Genomic DNA, 19,849 nt, shown 5'->3' on the forward strand with positions numbered 1-19,849 from the left:
TGAGGCTGACTAGACTAAATGGAAGTCCTCTCTTGGGTTACAGTCTGTTGCCTTACGTGGTTCATTTTGAGGTTGACATGTTTCCTTGGGCAGTGCGCAAGTTATTTGGTTTTAAGTACTGCTTGATGGTTAATAGGGAGTCTGCAGTTGTAAGCATTTGGGGCCTGATTGGTCTTGCTTCTTTTGACTTCAGTGGGACTTAGTCGGGCTACCTGTGGCCAAGCCGATCCATGCACGTGCCTGCTGGGTGCAGAACTCCTGGGTGTGCAGCCCCTAACCCTAGCCTTTCTGTCCCTGACCCTCCCTGGCTGTCTACAACCTTCCTCAGGGAGCCAGCATCCGGTTCAACTCCTGAGAAAGGGATGTTAGGTCACCAAAGGGGAAAGAGTACATCCCAAGATGCAAGTAGCAAAACAGACAGCCAGAAGACCCTTCCTGCCTCCAAAGGGGTAAGCATTCTCTGTCCCTGCGCTATCCCCTGGAGTACCCCTACAGTTAGCTCAGCTATTCTCTCTCCAGTCTGCACACCCCAAGATACCCCAGATGTTCCCTTGCTTCAGCCTCTAGCTTCCCAGCAGAAACCCTGCTTTTTCCAACTTCTTCCTCCATCGTCAAGCATATCTGCCCCTCCTCCTCTGGACCTCTTGGGTGTCACTTCTAGACCCACCTTGTTGAAAATATCTGTTCTTGAAATAGCTATTCTTTTCCTTTGTTGCTTGTCTTGTCCATAGGGAGCTCTGGGACTTCCGTTCCCTGTGTACCAGCAAGTTAGGGTAAACTGAGGCATGCAAGCTTATTGCAACCACGAACACATTTAAAACAGAGTCATTGCAATAAAACCCGTAGTCCATCCCAGCACACATACACGCACAGGCATCAAGAGCACAAGGAGGAAAGGGTGAAAGGGTATGCAAAGAAAGGAAGTTGTGTGTGTGTATGTGTGTGTGTGTGTGTGTGTGTAATGGAGAGAACACATTAAGCAATTTTGTGTCTGTTGTAGAGGTCAGTATGAGGTAATAGTCACTCAAAATGGCAACAACAATTAGCCTTGTGTAACTTTTATTTTTATCTCTGCTGTAGGTCTTAGTGGGGGGTGTTCAACACCTTGTAAGGATATAGGAAGTCGGATGAATGCTTCCCTATTGCCTTACTTTTCAATGAGATCCAAGTTTCATATTTTGACTTGTCTCTGCCAAAACGTGGCGAGTGAGAGTGAGACCGGTGTTTTTGGATGTAGCTATTTCAGGATGAGGACCTAAACATGGCCAGAGGACAGAAGCAAGGTGTTGGATTGTCAGAGGGCTGAGCAGTCACTAGGAGTTGTTGGGTGCTGGGTGTTGAGACACAGTTAGCTGTGTCAGACTGAAGTCAAGTAAAAATCAGGGTCGTTTTGTTCCTTATAGACTAACTACAGTAGATGTTCAACAAGCTTTTGTGGGCTGAAGTTCACGTGATAAAGTTCTGTAAAAAGGAGAGAGACATTTGAATAGGAAAGCAGAAGGTAGGGATGGAGAGAGGGGAGGGAGGGGCAGGAGCAAACACTCAGGCAATAAAGCTTGGGAACAAAGGAGTCACAGAAACAAACCCAGGTCCTGGGAAAAGAATATGCCGGCCCTATTTAAACCATACTTAACCCAATCCAGTCTGTGGGTGTTTTCTTGTTCCACAATTTCCTCTTTTAATTCGGTTTCTAGAGGTTTGCTGCCTGAGAACAGGGAGGTTGAAGTGCTCTGCCACAAGCTTGCATGCCTTTCTGCCATTGATGCCAGATGGGAGATCATTCATTCTGGTGTGTAGGGGGGGCATTTCCAAAATACAGGCTGCATAGCTAGGCATCCAAGTTTGCAAATCTTGGAGGTTGATATTCTCCAGGTTATTCGTATGCGAGAGAGCAGAAAGGTTGCGAGGGTGCAGCGGCTTTCTTTTGGAGAAAGCTCTACTGAGGGAATAAGCGTCCTGCCTGGGTCAGGAACTACGGATTTGCTCTACTACACTGCGCAGCACTTCACAGCTAGGCTCTGCCTCTTCTAGGAGCTGGGAAGGTCCCTTCGTCTGTCTGAATAAACACTACCGAATGCAAGGATGTGTTTGGCCTGGGGTAACGGGCAGAGCCCAAGGCATTCCTAGGTGTGGGAATATTGCATTCTCCAGGCTTTGCTGATAAAACCCCTTGCACTCCCAGCCTGAAAACTCAAACCACATACAAATTCATCATGCCACATATCTCAACTTTAAAAAAAAAAAAAAGGTGGGGTGGGAGTAGCCTTTCCTCTGTTAAACTATAATTAATTTCTCACTCTGCTTTATAAGCCACCATCTACTAGCACCAAAATGGTTATCTTAAAATGCATTGTCTAGATCACTGAATTGCAGAACCCCCCAGTCACTTTCCTCTGATGCTTTATGATCTGATAGACACACTTCGAGAGCCACTGTGCAGTTTTTTCCCCGCCCGTCACTCTTCATCTTGTAACCAATAGCTTTTGACCTGTCAAAAGTAGGAAGAGCCATGTATGTATGCTTCTGTCCAGTCCAGGAAGAATAAAACCACTTCCTCAGTTTTCTAATAAGTATCTTATCGTACAAACGCACATATTTCTATTTCAGTGCTGCCTCAACTATTATGCAGACTTGTAGAGTAATGCATGAGGACTTGTCCAGGACTGACTCCACAACGTGCATCCGAGCAGCGTTTCCATTTCACAATTCTTGAAAGTGAATCTGTGCTCTTTTTTTGGGAAGTAATACAAGTAATATCACAATAAAGTTTACACTCAAGCACTGAGATCTGTTTGGATTTAAGCAGAGCGGGGTTGATTTGTGTCTTAATGGTTACATTGAAGCTTAGTGAAAAAACCGGCTGAACTGTAAGAGTGTAGGTTTGCTCGAAATGTTTAAGTTTTCATGGTGGAGTTGGTGACGTGTATCCTGGATCAGTTATCGAGGCAAATGCCACTCATAAAACTGCTTGAACAGCTGTTGACGTTCCAGGTTTTGGATAGGAGTTATCCAGTAGAGACAATAGTGGTCACACAAGTTTTGGCAAAGAAGTCATATTTCTGTTCCCTTTCCCACTCCCCTGGCCTGATGTGCGTGGCACCTTTATTAGCTTGTTTAGATGATCTCACAAAAGTTGTATGCTCCAAATTGGAGAATTGTGAAACTTGTAATCTGTGGTTAATATGATCTTAATAATAATAATCATGTAATAGTCATTTGTCCTCCTGCAATGGGTTCTTTTGGGATGATGCAAGTACAGTGTGCAGTGACTTGCATTCTCTTTCTTTTCAGTGGATTTGATGGAAATAAAGGAAATTCGCCCAGGGAAAAATTCAAAGGACTTTGAGCGTGGGAAAGCAAAGCAGAAAGATGAACATTGCTTCACAATTTTTTATGGTACCCAATTTGTTCTCTGCACATTAAGCTTAGCAGGTAAGTCTTTTCTTTTTGTTTCATAGACAATGAACCCTGTGGACTAGGAACATAGTGCAAAGATGGAACAGTAGTGTAAAGTTTATGGTGTTCCTAGTATTCGCTTAGTGTTTAAAACCAGAAAGAATGCTTTTACCCTTGCTGCCACTAATGTCCTTGAATGGCAACGTCTGTACTTTAGGCTTTAAAATAGCTGGTATGGAGTCTTCTCTTGTGTTGTCTAAACTGATCATTTTGCTTAGTTTATGAAGCAGTCATTTCAGATGTCTGGATTGTGTCAATCAGCCTTTTGCTCCGCCTGACATTTGTCTCTGTATGTTTTGGAATGATGACATGCCTGCCAGTTGATGCAAGACAGGTTGCCTGAAAGCAATATATATAGCAAAAAATTAGTAGTAGCCTCTGGATATATTTTTAATAACCCGCTTCTTTGTGCTTGCAACTTCCCAAGGCCTCTCAAAGATTCACAAAAATGTATAGACACACTTAGCATTTTTTCTTTATGTGTAAACCCTTTCTGGTTAATTATCTCAGCTGAGACTTTCAACACTGAAGATACCGCATGCAAGATTATCTCCGTTAAAGGGACTGGAAGTTTTGGCATTGACAATGAGGGAGGCTAGCCAGGATTTCACCACTGAGTTTCAATCTAGTGTGGGTCATAGGTAACGCTGAGTGCTGGAGCTACAGCTATGACTTTTCTCGGTGTGGCCAAATCACAAAAACTTCCATGCAACAGAAAATGTCTCTCTACTTAGGAAAGTGCAAGGACTAGAATAACAGATGAGCTACAGGTTGAGGTGCCATGCTAGGCCTGCGTATGTCACTTGACTTACTAAGTCTCATCTAAAGGAACAAAGAAATATTAATCATTGAAAGGTAGGGAATCAAAAAATAATTCAAGAAGAGACTTTTTTACATAACCCAAGTCTCTTTGCTTCAGGAGAGCTGTGAAGCCAGGAGCTTGGAAAGATTCAGACTAGAATCAGCTATTTTTAATGGAAAATGAGATTGTCTGGAATTGCTGATAAGGGTTATTTAAATAAGAGAAGAGAGAAACATCTCTAATGATGAAGCATCCTTGAACCTTCCTTTGTACAGGACTATGTGGACCAATGGTCTGATGTAGTGCAGTAATTTTCTTGCTTCCGCATTTGTTGAAGCCGGTAGTGTCCCATTCTGGAGCACTGCCTCCCTTTGCAAAGCTGCAATAAGTTCAAGTCATTTAAAAAAGAAGTTCCCAGCAGAGCAGAGAAGTGAGTGGTGCTTTTTTAATGTAAAATCGAGGTGCTTTGTAGTTGATGCACTTTCTCCATAGTGTAAGCAAATGCCATATTTATATGCTTGAACTAATTGCATGTACACACACTGTTGCACTAAATTGTGTGTGTGTGTGGGGGGGGGCTGTAAATGGTATGCATGATCTTGGGGGCTGGAAAGAGGTTTCTTGTGATTAGTTTGGTCCCAGGTAGCACATTTTGATGTTTTAGTTAAGAGGTGAAGTCCAACCTATACCTGGAGACTCAGAACGTTCAGTGTGGTTGGCACGCTTTAAACATAAATGTGCCATCCACACTGAAGGCTGCTGTTTTTTCTCCCTTTCTTGCTGTTGTCAAAAACTAACCTTTGCCACTATTTTGAAAACATACCCTGTACCAGGAGCTATGTTGCCATAACACTAAATCATAGCCCAACTTGACTAATGTGATTTTCAATGAGGGGGAAATCCTTTCCTTTGTTAAAACACTTTGTCTTGGTTTCTTAGAACAATACAGAGTAACTGTTACTGAAGGGGGAAAAGTTTAACTTTTTTCAGGTCCAAATTGCCTTCAGGGAACAATTAGATCGGCACTGGGTGGTGCCCGTTCCTCTCCAAAACGTAACTAATTGTGAGCAAGTTCCACTGGGATCTGTAGCCAGGCTCTAGCCGGGGTCCCGGGGGACACAGTATTGTTTAAAAGTATATTTTTAACTTATATAGCCTTGCATCTTTTTGGAGAGATCATTTTTGTTTTGCAGGATGTTGCGCAGATGGCTTGAATTGGAGATGCGGGTGGGAAACCAGTTGGGAGGGAAATTGTTTCGGGTAAAGAAAAGCTTTGATGTCAGAACTGAATGCTTTAGGGCAGGGTGTCAAACATATATGATCTGTGGGCCAGATCAGTGTGTAGATCCAGGTCATCCAGCTTATAGCCTCGCGGGGGGGAGGTGGGGAGGATGGGGACCTTCACAGCTGTAGCAGCACTTCGGGAAGAGGCCCAACACCATGGCTTATTTCCATGGCAGTAGCCAGGTGCCTAGGATGTCAGGCCTCTTCCCACCAGGTCCCAGACTGGAAGGGGTGTGGGTCCACGGAGCCATTCTGGCTCCATTCATCCAGCCCGTGGACAATATTGTATTGCTCATCTGACTTGCAGGGCCAGACAAGTTTGACACCCCTAATTTAGGGCTTTCCAGATGAGAGCTGCAAAAGCTTTACCTATTCTGAAATGAGGGGAGGGGAAAGGAAGTTTACAGACCACCACCCTTACTTTTAATACAAATCTGTGTCACCCAGGCACTGTGGATTCCAGCATACAGCAATTCAGCCTTCTCCAGTGGGATCTCAGTGCCCAGTGCAACAGGCCTTTCTGATTTGTGGGTACTGGAAGTATCAAGTCCAACATTTTTCAACAAGACACATCTCAAACCTTTTGCCTTACAAAAGTAATCTTGAAAACATAAACCCGTGATCAACTGGCTGCAAGGTGGTCAAGGAACAAATAGCTGGTCTTTCATTTTGCAGCAGGATGGGAGGAACTGCAAGACGTGCTTCTTTCACCCTGTAATGTGTGCTGCCTTATACAAGATAAATCAGTTCAATTAACTCAGTCCAGAGTAATCAGTTCTTAGTGGTGTGATCATAGCAGACTAGACTTAGTTCTTTGCTTGCAAAATTTATTTCACAGGTTACGCAGAAGTGTCAAAGGCTACAGTTAGAGCCCAGCACAATGGGATCTGTACCATCCACAAGTTGCACGTTCGTTCGGTAGCAGAAGGTGACTCCGGGATGCTCTCGTGTCTGCTTTGGCCACTTTTGGAAGCAGAAGACTGAAACAGAAAAATGTCATAGTGAGAGTGTAGTGGTAGGTCAGCAGCAGCATCTCAGGAGCTACGAATCTTCATGTGATCTGACGAGCGAACGTTTAAAAAGAGACAATTTAACAGGTCCAGCAGGCCGTTTTTGGGGGGAAAAAAAGAGTTATGAAAACTAACTAAATATTTCCTTCGCAGCATATAACTCTGAAGTAACATTATCAAAGGGGCTGGTTAACCACTGTGTTTCATACACTGGGGCTTATCTGAACATCAGAGTCTTATGTCTTTGTTTGGCGTCCATGTTCCTCATAGCATATTCATCTTTTTCAGCTGATTCTAAAGAAGATACCGATAAATGGCTGTGCGGCTTGAATATCTTGCATCAAGAGGTTATGAGTGCTCCCACACCTGCAATCACAGAGAGGTAAAGTGGAATTTTTACCCTTCATTTCTGAGAAACTTGTGACAGCTAGATGCTTCTTCTAGAATATGATGGCAAAAGTCTAGAAAGGGATGTTAAGGTAGAGAGGTCTCTCTCCCTTTTTAGGTGAGGGTTATCTCCTAATACAGGGGCGGCCAACCTGCCACTCAAGAGCCAAGTGTGGCTTTTCAAAAGATAATATGCATCTCCTTGAATCTTTGCACAAGTTAATATGCATCTCCTTGAATCTTTGCACAAGCGCATGGCGACCAGCTTCCATCTGTAGAGACAGGTCATCCATCCGTCTGGAAGCTGGTCACCGTGTGCTTGTGCAAAGATTCAAGGAGACGCCTATGAACTTCTGAAGAACCGCATGTGGATCCAGAGCCGCAGGTTGGCCACGCCTACCCTAATATGTATTAACTTCAGTACACCACAACAGTCCAGTGATTTTTTTTCAACGGTTGTAAGTGAGTGTGTGATACTATCCTAAGACGTTCAGAGCAATGCCTTGCTCAGGTGTGTGGTGACCTTGGAGAGAGTTCAGGCTACACTGAGTTTCTGAGGACCCCACACCTTTAATATCCTGCTGAGTCCCCTGGTTGTAAATGGGCCTTTTGCTCCCACCCCATGCTCATGCTTTTCTGTAACATGCCTCTTTTTCTCAGGGGGTGTGTGCATGTCCTACCTATGGTCTGACTGTGTAATATTGCATGGTACAGTTTTCCTATGCACTGCTGCTCTTGTGTTGCAGCAGTGAGCAAAGGCAGGAGTGCTCAACATTTTGGTCTCATGGCCCAAATGACTGGGATGAGGCCGGTCCAGTCTGCTGGCCAGATGAATCCTGTGTGCTAGGATCAGGCCCTGGGCTGAGCATTGCCCTCTCCCTGCCCCTTCATGCTGGGATAGGTCCCTGGGGGCCCAGCACTGCCCCCTTCTACCCCCTTCCACTGGGATTGGGTCTTTGGGGCCTGGTGCTGCCCCCACCTGGCCCTGCACAACAGGATTTGGCCCTGGGATCTGGCAACATCCCTCCCTGCCCTGCATGCTGGGATCCGGTGTCTAATCCAGTGCTCAGGGCCTGGGCCTCCTAACGCATCTGGGAATTTGGCAGTGGGGGAGTTGTGATACGGTGTTGTAGGCAGGATCTGGCCTCTGGGCCAGGGCTTGAGCACCCCTGAGTAAAGGGATTCCTGCATTTTATAGACTGAGTACAACATTTGTTAATGAAAGACAGTCACTATCTTTTTGGGATAAAAAGTGTTCCTGTATGTAGAGCTTCCCTACGCAAGAAATTTGTACAAGTTGCACTGTTTCCAATACAGTTTTGCAGGAATGCTGTTTGCTCCAACTGAAACTTGCCTGATTCAGGTTTCTTTAAAAACTCTGATTGGTATAAATGTGCAATAGCTGAGAAACATGAAGGGGAAAACATTTTTCTCTCTTTTTACATTTGTCTACTTTCTATGCATGTGCCCATGTTTGGGTTCAGTTCTTCAGCTGGGCATTGCTCAGTCCCACTGCATCCAGCACAGCTCCTTGGACTTAGCGGGATTATGCTGATTTACACCATCCACCTGTGGTCCTGTTGTTTCCCCTGTTTCCCATGGCTGGGTTTAGTCATTTCCCACTGTTGTTCATGTGGCTCTGTCACTGCAACATTTGGAGAGAAACATTTACTGAACAATAATAAAATAGGACGGGAACATTGGTGGGGGCCTTGAAGGGTGCCCTAGAAATACTTGTTAATCTTTCCAAATGACTTGATTTGAAGCATAAATGTTGTTCTGCTTGGTTTCGACACTGACACTGTTATATGGAGTAGGCTTGGTTCTTAATTCTCAAAATAACCTGTCTGTTTTACCAGCTGGCTGAGAAAGCAGATCTATTCAGTTGAACAGACAAGAAAGAACAGGTAAGAATCTCACCCTTTGTATGTGTCCTTTAGTTTTTTCATGGCCCATTTTTCTATTTTATGCATTTAAAATGAAATGTAAACTACCTTTACAGGTTGTTTTTTTTATCTTTTCATAAGAGACGCTTACTGTTAGTGAACATACATGCCCTGTTTTATTTGAAGAACATCAAGCATGTGACATTCAGCGACGATCAGACATAGTATACTTTAACCAAATATATCTTCTTCCTTTTAGCCCTGTCTTCGTGGCGGGTGTTAGCATAGCTGTAATTGTAATCAAGGAGGTGCCTTCCCCTCAGCCCAGCTTTGAGCTCCCCAGTCCATCTCGTGCCCCACACCACACACCTGGATACTTTCTCTACAAAGGCTATTGCCTCTCTGTTAATTGAGTAAGAGCCTGTTGCTGGGAATCCCTTTTCCAGCCTGGGCCATTGCTCTAGCTCCTGCCCGCACAGCTGATGGGATGTCTATGGCTATGTCTGTGGCTGCCTGAGATGAGCTCTGTGCTGCCACGACTAGCTTACTACTGGTGCCCTGGCTGGCTCAGATCTGTCTGAACCACACTACCCTCAAAGATGTCATCATGACATGGCAAACACAATGTGAGTGCAGGGAGAGTGGCAGGTAGGGCATAGACTGGCCTAGTCCAGCAGCAGCATAACCACTGTCCTTCCTCTTTGCAGTGACTCTGAGTCTAGGGGAGAGATGTTCTGTGAGTAGGGGCATCAGAGAAACTCTGGGTGTGGGGTACCTTGCAAAGGAGGAACAAAAGCTGCCTTGGGAAAGTGGGATGGGAGGAAGCCAGATACCGGCAAAATATCAGAGGGCTCACAGGTGTCATTCGCAAGGACTTGCAGTGCCGTGACATTGGCTTAGCCATTGCTCTGCTCTGCATTAACGGAGACCTAGACCCAGGAGTGAACTCCTAGATTTACACATCTTGGCTGAGCAGGCCCAGCATGGTGTCTCCCAGCATGGAGCCAGTGTATTTGGGTAGGGACTGACCAGGTACTTGCTGCAGGTCCATGCATAAAGTGCTAGAGATTTGCAGTCTGCAAGACCTCCTCTGTGGTGAGTGAGAATCCATGTTCTGCCAGTCAGGGCAGAGCAGGAGTGAAATGATGGGCAGGTGAGTGGGGGCATGAGCCCCTGGTGCTGCCTAAGATGTGGGGGAGAGCACCAGAATAGAGCTGGGGGGTACCTCAGTCTCCCAACCTCCTTTCCCCCCGCCTTACAACGTATTTGCATCAGGAAGGACAGGGAATCAGACTCAGGTGGTGCAGGAGCAGTGGCTGGAGGGGAAGATGTTGCCTCCTTTTTTGCTGCTGACAACTGGTGGTTTTTTGGGGGCTTTTTGGCCTCTTGACACATGAGTTGGCAGCAAAAAAAAAAAAGCAAAATCTCCACCAGCAGCATCAACCCTCCAGCCATTGCTTCTCTGGTGCTGCTCTGCCATCCCTGCTGCCAGAGCAGGGAGGATGTGCAGGGTGTTGGGGAGATCGGACAAGAGTGAAGTACTGCCTTGGCATAGCACTGCTCAGCTGTGCCTTTGGTGCAGAGGCTGCTGTCTTGTGAATTCAGTTGTATGTTTTCTCACTAGCCTTGATGGAAATTCTCCAGTGCTTTAAGGAGGAAATGCAATCCCTGGGTGCTTTGCATTTTACCACGGCTTATCTAATGCCCTCAACCTCTCTGTGGTACTCCCATTTTTATGTACCTCTGCTTCAGTGCAGAAAATGACGCGCATTTCCTCTGTTAGCCTTTTCCCAAAGAGCAGAATAAACTGCGGTCTCGTGTGAATGAGACCATGCTATTGCAGGAAATCACACCGTTCTTCAAACAGTCCTTGCACTGGGCAGCTGACTGCGATACAAAATGAGACACCCAAGATCTGGAACAGACTTGGGTTCCCAACCACACACATGGGCTCCGAGAGGCTTGCTCTGTCTGGGGTGGGGGGAGGACAAAGTGTACCACCTGCACTGTTCTTTACTGGATGCCAGCTCAGGGCCACTTCACTTGGCACCTGCTCTCTTGATGTGGTGCTTGTTCATCAAAGCACAATAAGAACCACACCACAATGGAAGAGCCTGGTGCAGAGTAGCTGCTGTCACTATTGTATATCTGCTTGAGATCTCCTTGTGTTTTAATAGTAGAAAATAGAGGTGCACTGGTACATTGGTCCGATATTGGATCAGTACTGACATAAAAAAGATTGACTGCATTGGAAATAGGCCTGATGCAGCTGATAATTTGGCCGATAAATGCCATGCGTGCACGCAGCACAGCCCTTAGGAAGTGAGGAGCACAGCTCAGTAGCGTGGAGAGCTGCCGCCAGCTGGTAAGTCTGTTGTGGTAGAAGGGGTGGGGGAAGGGGCATGGAGGGGCAGATCAGCCCCCACCCCACGGTGAGGGAGGGGGCAGGGGCAGGTGCTGCCCAGCCAGGATGAGGCAGGTCATGGGGCAGGTCATGGGACAGACCCACGGCTTGTGGGGTTTGGGGGTGGCTCCTGTTGCTGCTTCTTACACGCTGGGAGGACATGGGGGGGCGGGGGAGAGTGTGCCCCCCAGAGCTGTGTGGGGCAGGGCGGGTGGGCTGCAACTGCGGCTGGAGCTGGGGCTGTGCCAGGCTCTTCTTGCTGGGGGCTGAGCTTGGGGCGAGGGCTACAGAGGGGGCTGCAGCCACCCCAGATTTCACTATAGCTCTCTCCCAGCACCACCGTGTGCCCAGAGCAGCCCCAGCTCTTCCTGGTACACGGGGAGAGGTGGAGTTTGAGCTGGGAAGAGCCAGGGCTGCGCCAGGTGCGTGGCGGCGGTGGCACTAGGAGGGAGCTATCGTGAAATCTGGGGTGGCTGCAGACCCCTCCTCCCCTTCCACCACAGTGGATTTACCAGCTGGAGGCAGCTTTCTACACTGTATTGGAAATCAGATCTGTATCAGCCAATATGCCTGCTTAAAAAATTGGATATCAGTATTGGTCTGAAAAACCTCTATCGGTGCACCCCTAGTAGAAAACAATACAGCTGGTCCTCTTTGAACCCAGAGGGTTTGTACTGTGAAGTGTTAGTGTGTTCACTTTATGGGTAGACAGTTCCTACCTGTGGAAAAATCCCAGGAAAGAAATGTGGACCACGCTTAATGGACTTCCCTGAGTTCCAGTCTTGCCTCAGATGCTCATGCCCTCTTTGGCTCTAGATAAGTTACTTGCGGGTTTTGCTTCTTTCTCTGTGTGGAAAACCACAACGATAAAACCTGTTATGTGAGTGGAGTTTAGAAATCACCTTAAAGAATCAATTTGGTTTTTACTCTGCTAGTTACTATTGTTTTTGTGCTCAAGTGACCCTTTTTGGCTTGCAGCCACTTTAGCAGCAGTTGGGATTGGAGACCTGAGTAAACTTTAACTGGGTCTCTGGGTTTTTTTTTGGGTTTTTTTTTTTTAAGTAGATGCTGTATTCTGTCCACTCTATATTATTTAACTCTGAGATTCTTGAGATATGCTTGAGATTAAATACTTGCAGGATCACCCATGGCTCTTTGCTTTGTGTAAGAATGTAGGGGCATGTGTAAGATTGATAAACTGTATTTTGCCTGTAAAACCCTAATGTTACAGGATAGTGATACTGGGGTTTGGACTGTCTAATGTTTGAGGTCTCATTCAGTTATGTCACTGTGAAAAACATTTGAAACAAAGGGGGCAAATTTTCAAATGTTGCTTTCTGTTTTCCATTACTAAAGTATGTGCAAAAATGTATAAGCAAAGGTATTTGTTTGTGTGTAATTGAAGAAATACCTATTTTCTGTATGCAGGAGGACACTTGTATATTCCTGTATGTACAGACATGTACCATCTACAGACTTTCTGGGCCCTGGAACTGACTGGAACTATAGTTCTTGTAGTTTATCTTTGATGCCATTTGCCACAGCTCCCCCCACCCCCGCCCCTGACAGTTACTCAAATATAAGACTACCTGTCACTAATTAGATTTGATATTTGATAAAATTTTCTAGGTATGGAATCTAATTATTGGAGGTTTGCCTTGAATTCATCCCCCTCTCACTGCTACAGCAGGGAAAATAAGTCTGGGGAATCAGACAGCTTCCTTGCTCTTTGCCCCCCCCCCCCCAACTTCTTTCCCCTGCAGCCTGTTCCCCACCACTGCCTTACTGTCAGATCCTGCTCCACTGAGCATGTGGAAGTGAGAAGCAAGTCTGAAAACACTGACCTAGAAACAAACATACCTGTAGTAACTTGCACATAGGGAAATTACAGGTACCCAGAGCCTTAATTCATCCAGAATTGCTGCGGTTTATCTGCTTTGAAACTGCTGCAGATTTTGGCACAGGTAGTCCATAAATATACTTTTAAGCAGCACTTCTGTACCTACTTGGATATATTACAAACTATGCATGACATTATTCCAAAGCCAAAAGGCTGATGATTTACCATATAGTTCATTGGGCTGGGCCCCAGCAGAGACAACAGCAGTTCAAGCCATGGTGACCCCACACCTCAGAACTATTTAGTATGTGTAGGTGCTCCAGATATCCACCCCACCCAAAGGAGCCATGTGCTAATTAGCCCCACCCCTCCCCACCCATGACTGGAACCTGGTGTTCTTGTTATGAGTCCTGGGATCCTCCAAAATTTTTTATGCACATGAGGCCCAAGGCAGCCTGGTCCCGCTCCATTTCATGGAAGGCAGGGCCACACTAATCATATGTGACAGGCTGAGACAAGGGGCAGCAGAGGGATTCTGGCAAGCTGTTTGGGGCCCCATTTAGTGATGCTTGCTAGACATTAAAGGCTGGTTAAAAATAGGACTCATTGGAAATAGGAAAGAAAAGTGCAGCTCAGCTGTGAGAGTGAAGAGGACAATGAAATGTATTCAGTATAGTGGCTCACCATGACTCGAGTCAGTGCTGAGAGGGACTGAGTCCAGTGGGCACTACCATACATCTTACTCAGGCTACACTAACCTATCCTTGTGGTAGCTCCCATCATGCTTGCCGTTTATTTGTGGAGTAGCTGAAGTCCCAGACTGATGGGTATGGGAGGGAGGAGACTTGACCGGTAGTAGAGCCACAGACTTGATGATTGAGCTGGGCACAGTCAGTTTGGAATTCAGAACTAATTTGGTCTTAAGCAAAAAAAAAAAAAAAAAAATGTTTCCTCAATATGGGCCATGTGTTTTATAGTTGTGCTCAGTGTTGGCTGCATTTAATCAACTTTACAGTTGGCTTCTGTTGCTGAACACATGCTGCTTTGGGCAGGAGCTTAATGATGGACAATATATTTAGTGAGGTTTCCTTGTACGCGAAGGTAAGGCTTTTTCTCCATGTTGATTGCAGTGTGTGTGTGTGTGTGTGTGTGTGTGTACGTACGTACGCACACACACACACACACACACACACACACACACACACACACACACACACAGAGTTAAAGAATATTTACCATTTTATTGCACTAAGACAGCAATCTACTGGCCACAGCTACCAGTTGTAGCTGGATGGGAACAATGAACAAAAAGTATTTAAACTGTACCAATATTTTAACTTTTGTGCTGGTGAAGAATACATGCCAGCTACTTGTATACTAATAAAACTGCTGTTTTTTGCTTTGTTTTTTTTTTCAGTATCAGCATTAGGGAACTGAAGACCATACTTCCACTAGTAAACTTCAAAGTAGGCAGCATGAAGTTTTTGAAGGATAAGTTTGTGGTAATTATCATTAAGTACTTGATGTCTGGCTAACACTTGTAACTGATTCCTATGTATGGTATTTTGTCTAGATCTTTAGCTTCTTTCAATGTGAATTAAATTAATTATCACATTTTTTATGTGTGTGTTTAGATCTGGCTGTAACTCAGCAACTTCTTGTTTTTCTTTTTAAACTTATCATCACTTTTATTCCAGTTCCTAATATTGCAGTACTGTGGAAAGCCAAAATCAGGTTGACTGTCCTGTTTGTGGTACTGGGCCAAATTCCAGTCTCCACGCTGTTTTAAACGGAGAACTCTTGCCTTATGAAAAAAGCCCCAACCCCTTAGACTTGTATTTCAACTTTCACTACTATTCATAACATTTTGAGGGCCATTGGTCCTCCCAGAACCTTAGAAATCTTTTCTGTGTTGTTCTTGCCCTGTAATTTCCATCTGCAAAGCCCTAAATACCATTACTTCTACTAACAAGGAGTCAATGGGACACCTTCCCTTATACTTTGCGAGAGGCAAGTGAATTAGCCATTGGTACCCCGGTCAGCGATAAAAGAGTCAGAAGCCAGAGATGTGGATCAGAAACAATATACTATAAACAATGTACTATAAACCAAAACATCTCTTTTTTTTCATGTTACATATAACCTTTATTTTAAGAAATTACTTAACTGGCATGTCAAAATAGTTGATGTCAGGGCACAACAGCCATACATATGCATGGTTGGGCACCGTGAGGCAGCTAGTAAGGTAAGGACATGTTTGTTGCCACAACAGAAATCAAAGAGGAAATTCTAAATATGCTGTGCAACTTTCTCTCACAGGAAGTGGGAGCACCCAAGGAAGAACTGAGTTTTGAACAATTTCACTTGTTCTACAAGAAAATTATGTTTGAACAACAGAGATCGGTAAGTTCATCTCAAAATAGCCAGTGAGCATGCTGTTATCTTGCTTGGGTTGAATGAAAAGTGAATCGGGACCTTCTGCCCTCTACCATAAAATGCTCATTCATCTTACTATATTTGATGGATCGGTGACAACCAGCACCGATAGCTGGTTTAATAAAAGAAATGGAGAAATTAGTGTTGCTTCTTGGCTGCTCATAGTGGAAGTGTGCAAACACCTAACGGGGCTTTTGGGAGCAGTTTGTCAAGCTCATTTGTCTGTGCCGTGTGTAGGATGTTCATGGATTGGATTTAATTAATGGATGTTCAGTATAATGAGGGTTTTGTTCTTGCATGATTTCCTGATTTGATTTATCCTGCATCCAAAGGAACGTTCTTTAAACTTTGCTTGCATGTCCTGGTCACCAAATGAGGGCAGTCATTGTCATATTTTCTTCGGAGGATGGTGCATGCATACAATTGCTTACTGCATGCTGTGCCTGTGACAGCCCTGGCACTGTATAAATGGCGTGGCTCTGTATTTACAGATTTACTAAGGGAACAATTTGGTCACTGCAACCAAAAAAGTTCATTGCATCCAGAGTGATGAAGTTGATGGGAGCTCCAAAAGCTTCGTGTCACTGAAAATCAGGGTATTTACTTAAATGTGTAAATGTGGGTATGAGGGCCAGATTCCAGGAGGGATTTCCGTGCTTAAATCCTATTGATTTCAGGAGGTCTTCAGCACCTAAATACCTTTCTGGATCTGGCTCTTAAGTGCTTAAATTTCAGCACCCAAACTTGAAGATGTTGGTACGAATGGCTGAATGGTAGTAATTGCATACCGCTAATTGTGTCTGCAGAAATGCAAGCCACTGTTAATATTCAGGCCGCTTCACCTCAGTTGACACAGGAATTGTTTGTTCATAGTTTCCCCTTTCAGTTTTGTAGAGTAAGCATATTTTTAATATTGATCAGTCTGATACAAATAACTGTGCTGTAGGATATTGCTTGCTGAAATGCCTTATTTGTTCAATTTGCCTTGTTAAGTGCTCCTTTTTCTAGGGTCAGTCTAGCTTTTCACCTTAAATATTAAAAAGTTACTTAAAGGGAGAGTAAAGCACAGAGCATCTGACCTCCTTTGAACTCTTGTTCTCACACTTGGTGGATTATTTTAAGAAACTCCTCATCTTGCTTAACAATTCTTTTCAGCTAAGTTGGCAACAACTTCCTGAGATCTGTACCTGTGCCGATCCAACCTGGAGGCAATTTAGTCTAGATTTTATACCTAGATGAATAGAGATGATACAGTATATGTGTGCTTACAGGTTTTGCAGGCTATCAAGCAATAAAAGCTTCCAGGGAAATTGACTGCTTGTGTTTTATAATATGAATTATCAAGGTCAAGTTTCTTGTTCGAGAATTGTGTGCTTCTCCATGGACAATTCCTGACATGTACCCACTAGCTTTGACAGCTTGTTTCTTGGACATTTGAACTCAGACTGCATTTTGCTAACTTAAAAGGGTAGCATATAAATCAATAAAAAATAAATAGCTATACAGCATGTAGAGAGCACAAACCACTGTAGATATTATTGAATGAAAATATGTAGATTTTTTTATTGTGTATCTTTTCTGTTTTTATTCCTATCTCAAGATTCTAGAGGAATTCAAAAAGGATTCTTCTGTGTTCATTCTTGGGTGAGATTTTCTATTAATACAATTTTATATGTGTGTGTGTGTGCGCGCGCATGTGTGTGTCTGGTTGTCATGCAGCTACACTTCATAGTCCCATAATCAATGATCTAGTTTAGGGGTTCCCAAACTGTGGTACACAAACCTTGCCAGTACACAAGACGGTATGCGGGAGAAATTGTGTAATTTAATTTTCATTATAATAATTGGCATATAAGGGGTTAAAATATAAAACATATGCTGGTAGGGGTATGCTGGCAGCTGGTAAGTCTGGAAGGGGTATGCCATAAGAAAAAGTTTGGGATCCTCTGATCTAATGGAGCCATTTATTTCTGTTCTTTGAAGTGATGGCACTGTTTATGTGTTATGGTACTTTAAGTGAAGAGAGAGTGGATTTCTTATTGCTGTGCTGCTTGATGAGAATTTATCATTGAAACATGCCCTACCTATACTTTGATATTCATTTTAATATCTGGCATGAAAAGTGATTAAGGGCGATTCGCTGTAAGAACTAAATTTTTCCTACTGATGAACTTCAGTGAGAGCTTTAATGGAAGACAACAGCTGGCTCTCTGAATTTTTGCTTTGGGAGTTAAACCCGAAGGGAAAGGAGTATTGTGGATTGGTCGAGGCAAAGCAGAATTTGAACCCAAATCATGTCTTGATTTCCTTGTCTGTAATAATTCTCAAGTTCCCTAAGCAAATAAGGTACATGCAGCATGTTGAAGAAACAAGGGGCCGCTGAATATAAGTGAGGAACACTTATGATTTTTCTAGGTAAAGCCAGTTTATCCTGACTTTGCATGTTGCATGTAAGGAACTTCTTAAGTATCTTAAGACTCGCTGCCCTTGATGTAATAAATTCTGTGGTCCTTACTCATAATGAGCGCGTGTATCATTTAATAAAACACATGGCTATGCAAATAATTTACAAGAACAATACTTTCAACAATACCCTAATTAAGCTTCACAGCACCCCGATTACATAAGGAAATGTAGCTCTCACATTACAAAACGATAAACAGAGAGAGCCTAAGTCACTTTTCCAGCCTTATGTGGTGAGTCATTTGGCTGTGACCTTTGATTCTGAGACTGAAAATCCACTCCTGATACCATCATCCACCCATTACCTTCAACAAGGTTTCGACTAAGTTTTGAGTTTTGAGTCCATGATCTGAATAGATTCAGTTCTGTAGCCATATCCACCTGAGGCCCTGACTTAGCTGATATTTGTTCTCCTTTGTCCTGCTCTATTCAGTAACCATCAGGAAATTTGCTAATTTTTTTCTTTCCCTCTGCTCTAGAAATACTGACCATCCAAATGCTTCAGCAGTCCATCTACATGACTTCCAGAGATTTCTGCTACATGAGCAGCAGGTGAGAGGGTCAGAAACCCAAGTGCCTCTTTATCAAGGCTTCTAGCATTAACGCATTTTGCAGAGAAGTCACAGACTGACATAGAGTACAGCAATGCTAATGGTGACATGGAAATTACTAGTAATATTATGGTAGCCCTAGTGGTCCCGGGAATAAAGAGCAAGTTTTGTGAGATGCAGTAATATCTTTTATTCGACCAACCTATAGCTGGGAAAGAGAAAAGCTTGCCGAACATCTCTCCCAACTAAAAGTTGAGCCAATAAAAGAGATGATCTCACTTCATACTTGGATTTCACTGAAATCGATAAGCATCGATATTACTGATTAAGCATAAATTGCAGCTCTATGATAGTTTACTCTCTGTAAAGAAATAGTTCTCTGTAAAGAAAATGAGAGGGAGATGCTGCAGTTAACATGGTTTTGTTTGGTTTCTGCTACATAAATGGAAGTGTGTGACTGATACTACATAGATATCAGGAGTGACATCCTGGCTCTGTTGTGGGTGACACCAGATAATCATTTGGGGTGGTATCCTCACCATGGCCCCATGGGGCTTGGCACCATGGAAAGAAACAGTGTATTGAGATCTTGGCTTCAATTGAGTCAAAGGAAATTTTAACAGGAGTAGGGTCTGCCTCCTGGCAGTGATCTGGTAAGGACAATCAGCATTCACAGGTAAGACAAGATCCTGTTTGACATAGGTTAGTTTAAACTGTGTGTTTTATCCTGGTTAGACTGTCTGATTAAAGTCCTGGGTTGATATAAAAAATAGGGTATTTTCCAGGTGGGGGTGTGATAAAAGAATATCTTGCAGAACCCCCCTCCTGTTACCATGTGCATATTTTTGGAAAGCCTGGCATATCTTCTGTATGTTCAAGCTTTGATAATTCATAGGCCCTTTTGAGCTCCAGGTTTGCAAATCTCATTGAACAGTCAAATTGAACACAGACATTTGTGTATTCCCTGAATGAACTTGATTTTTTTTTCTTGATGTGACCATTATAGTAACACTAAGGCTGCAAAGTGAGTCATTCAAAAGTTAGGAAGTTAGGCCAGAATCAAGATTACCTGCCTTGATGGGGTCAAGATTGCATACATTGTGGTTTTTCCTGCCCTGAATATAGCCCCTGCCTGTGTCAGGTTTGTACTAGAGCTGAGGGCTTCTTTTATCCCTGTATCGGCATATAGGCTTTCCCTTATGTAGAGTTGCATTATTTTGAAATTAAATCTGTTTTTTGGGGAAAAAAATGATGAACCTAAATTACAGCACATACATTCATAGAATCATAGAAGTCGGGTCGGAAGGGACCTTGTAGATCTTCAAGTCCA

At 43.9% G+C, this 19,849-nt stretch overlaps 1 protein-coding gene across 1 annotated transcript in view; it reads left to right on the plus strand.

The window, feature by feature from the left end:
• Positions 1–19,849, plus strand: part of PLCG2 (phospholipase C gamma 2) — an 83,962-nt gene that overhangs the window by 22,148 nt on the left and 41,965 nt on the right. The window contains exons 3-9 of the mRNA XM_019535936.1: positions 3,292–3,432; positions 6,841–6,934; positions 8,799–8,846; positions 14,487–14,571; positions 15,389–15,472; positions 17,106–17,149; positions 18,448–18,520. Coding sequence (XP_019391481.1) covers positions 3,292–3,432; positions 6,841–6,934; positions 8,799–8,846; positions 14,487–14,571; positions 15,389–15,472; positions 17,106–17,149; positions 18,448–18,520 — 569 coding nt within the window. The remainder of the gene's footprint in view (positions 1–3,291; positions 3,433–6,840; positions 6,935–8,798; positions 8,847–14,486; positions 14,572–15,388; positions 15,473–17,105; positions 17,150–18,447; positions 18,521–19,849) is intronic.

Source organism: Crocodylus porosus, unplaced genomic scaffold (assembly GCF_001723895.1).
Source record: "Crocodylus porosus isolate Cpor-Errol unplaced genomic scaffold, CroPor_comp1, whole genome shotgun sequence".
Lineage (NCBI taxonomy): Eukaryota > Metazoa > Chordata > Crocodylia > Crocodylidae > Crocodylus > Crocodylus porosus.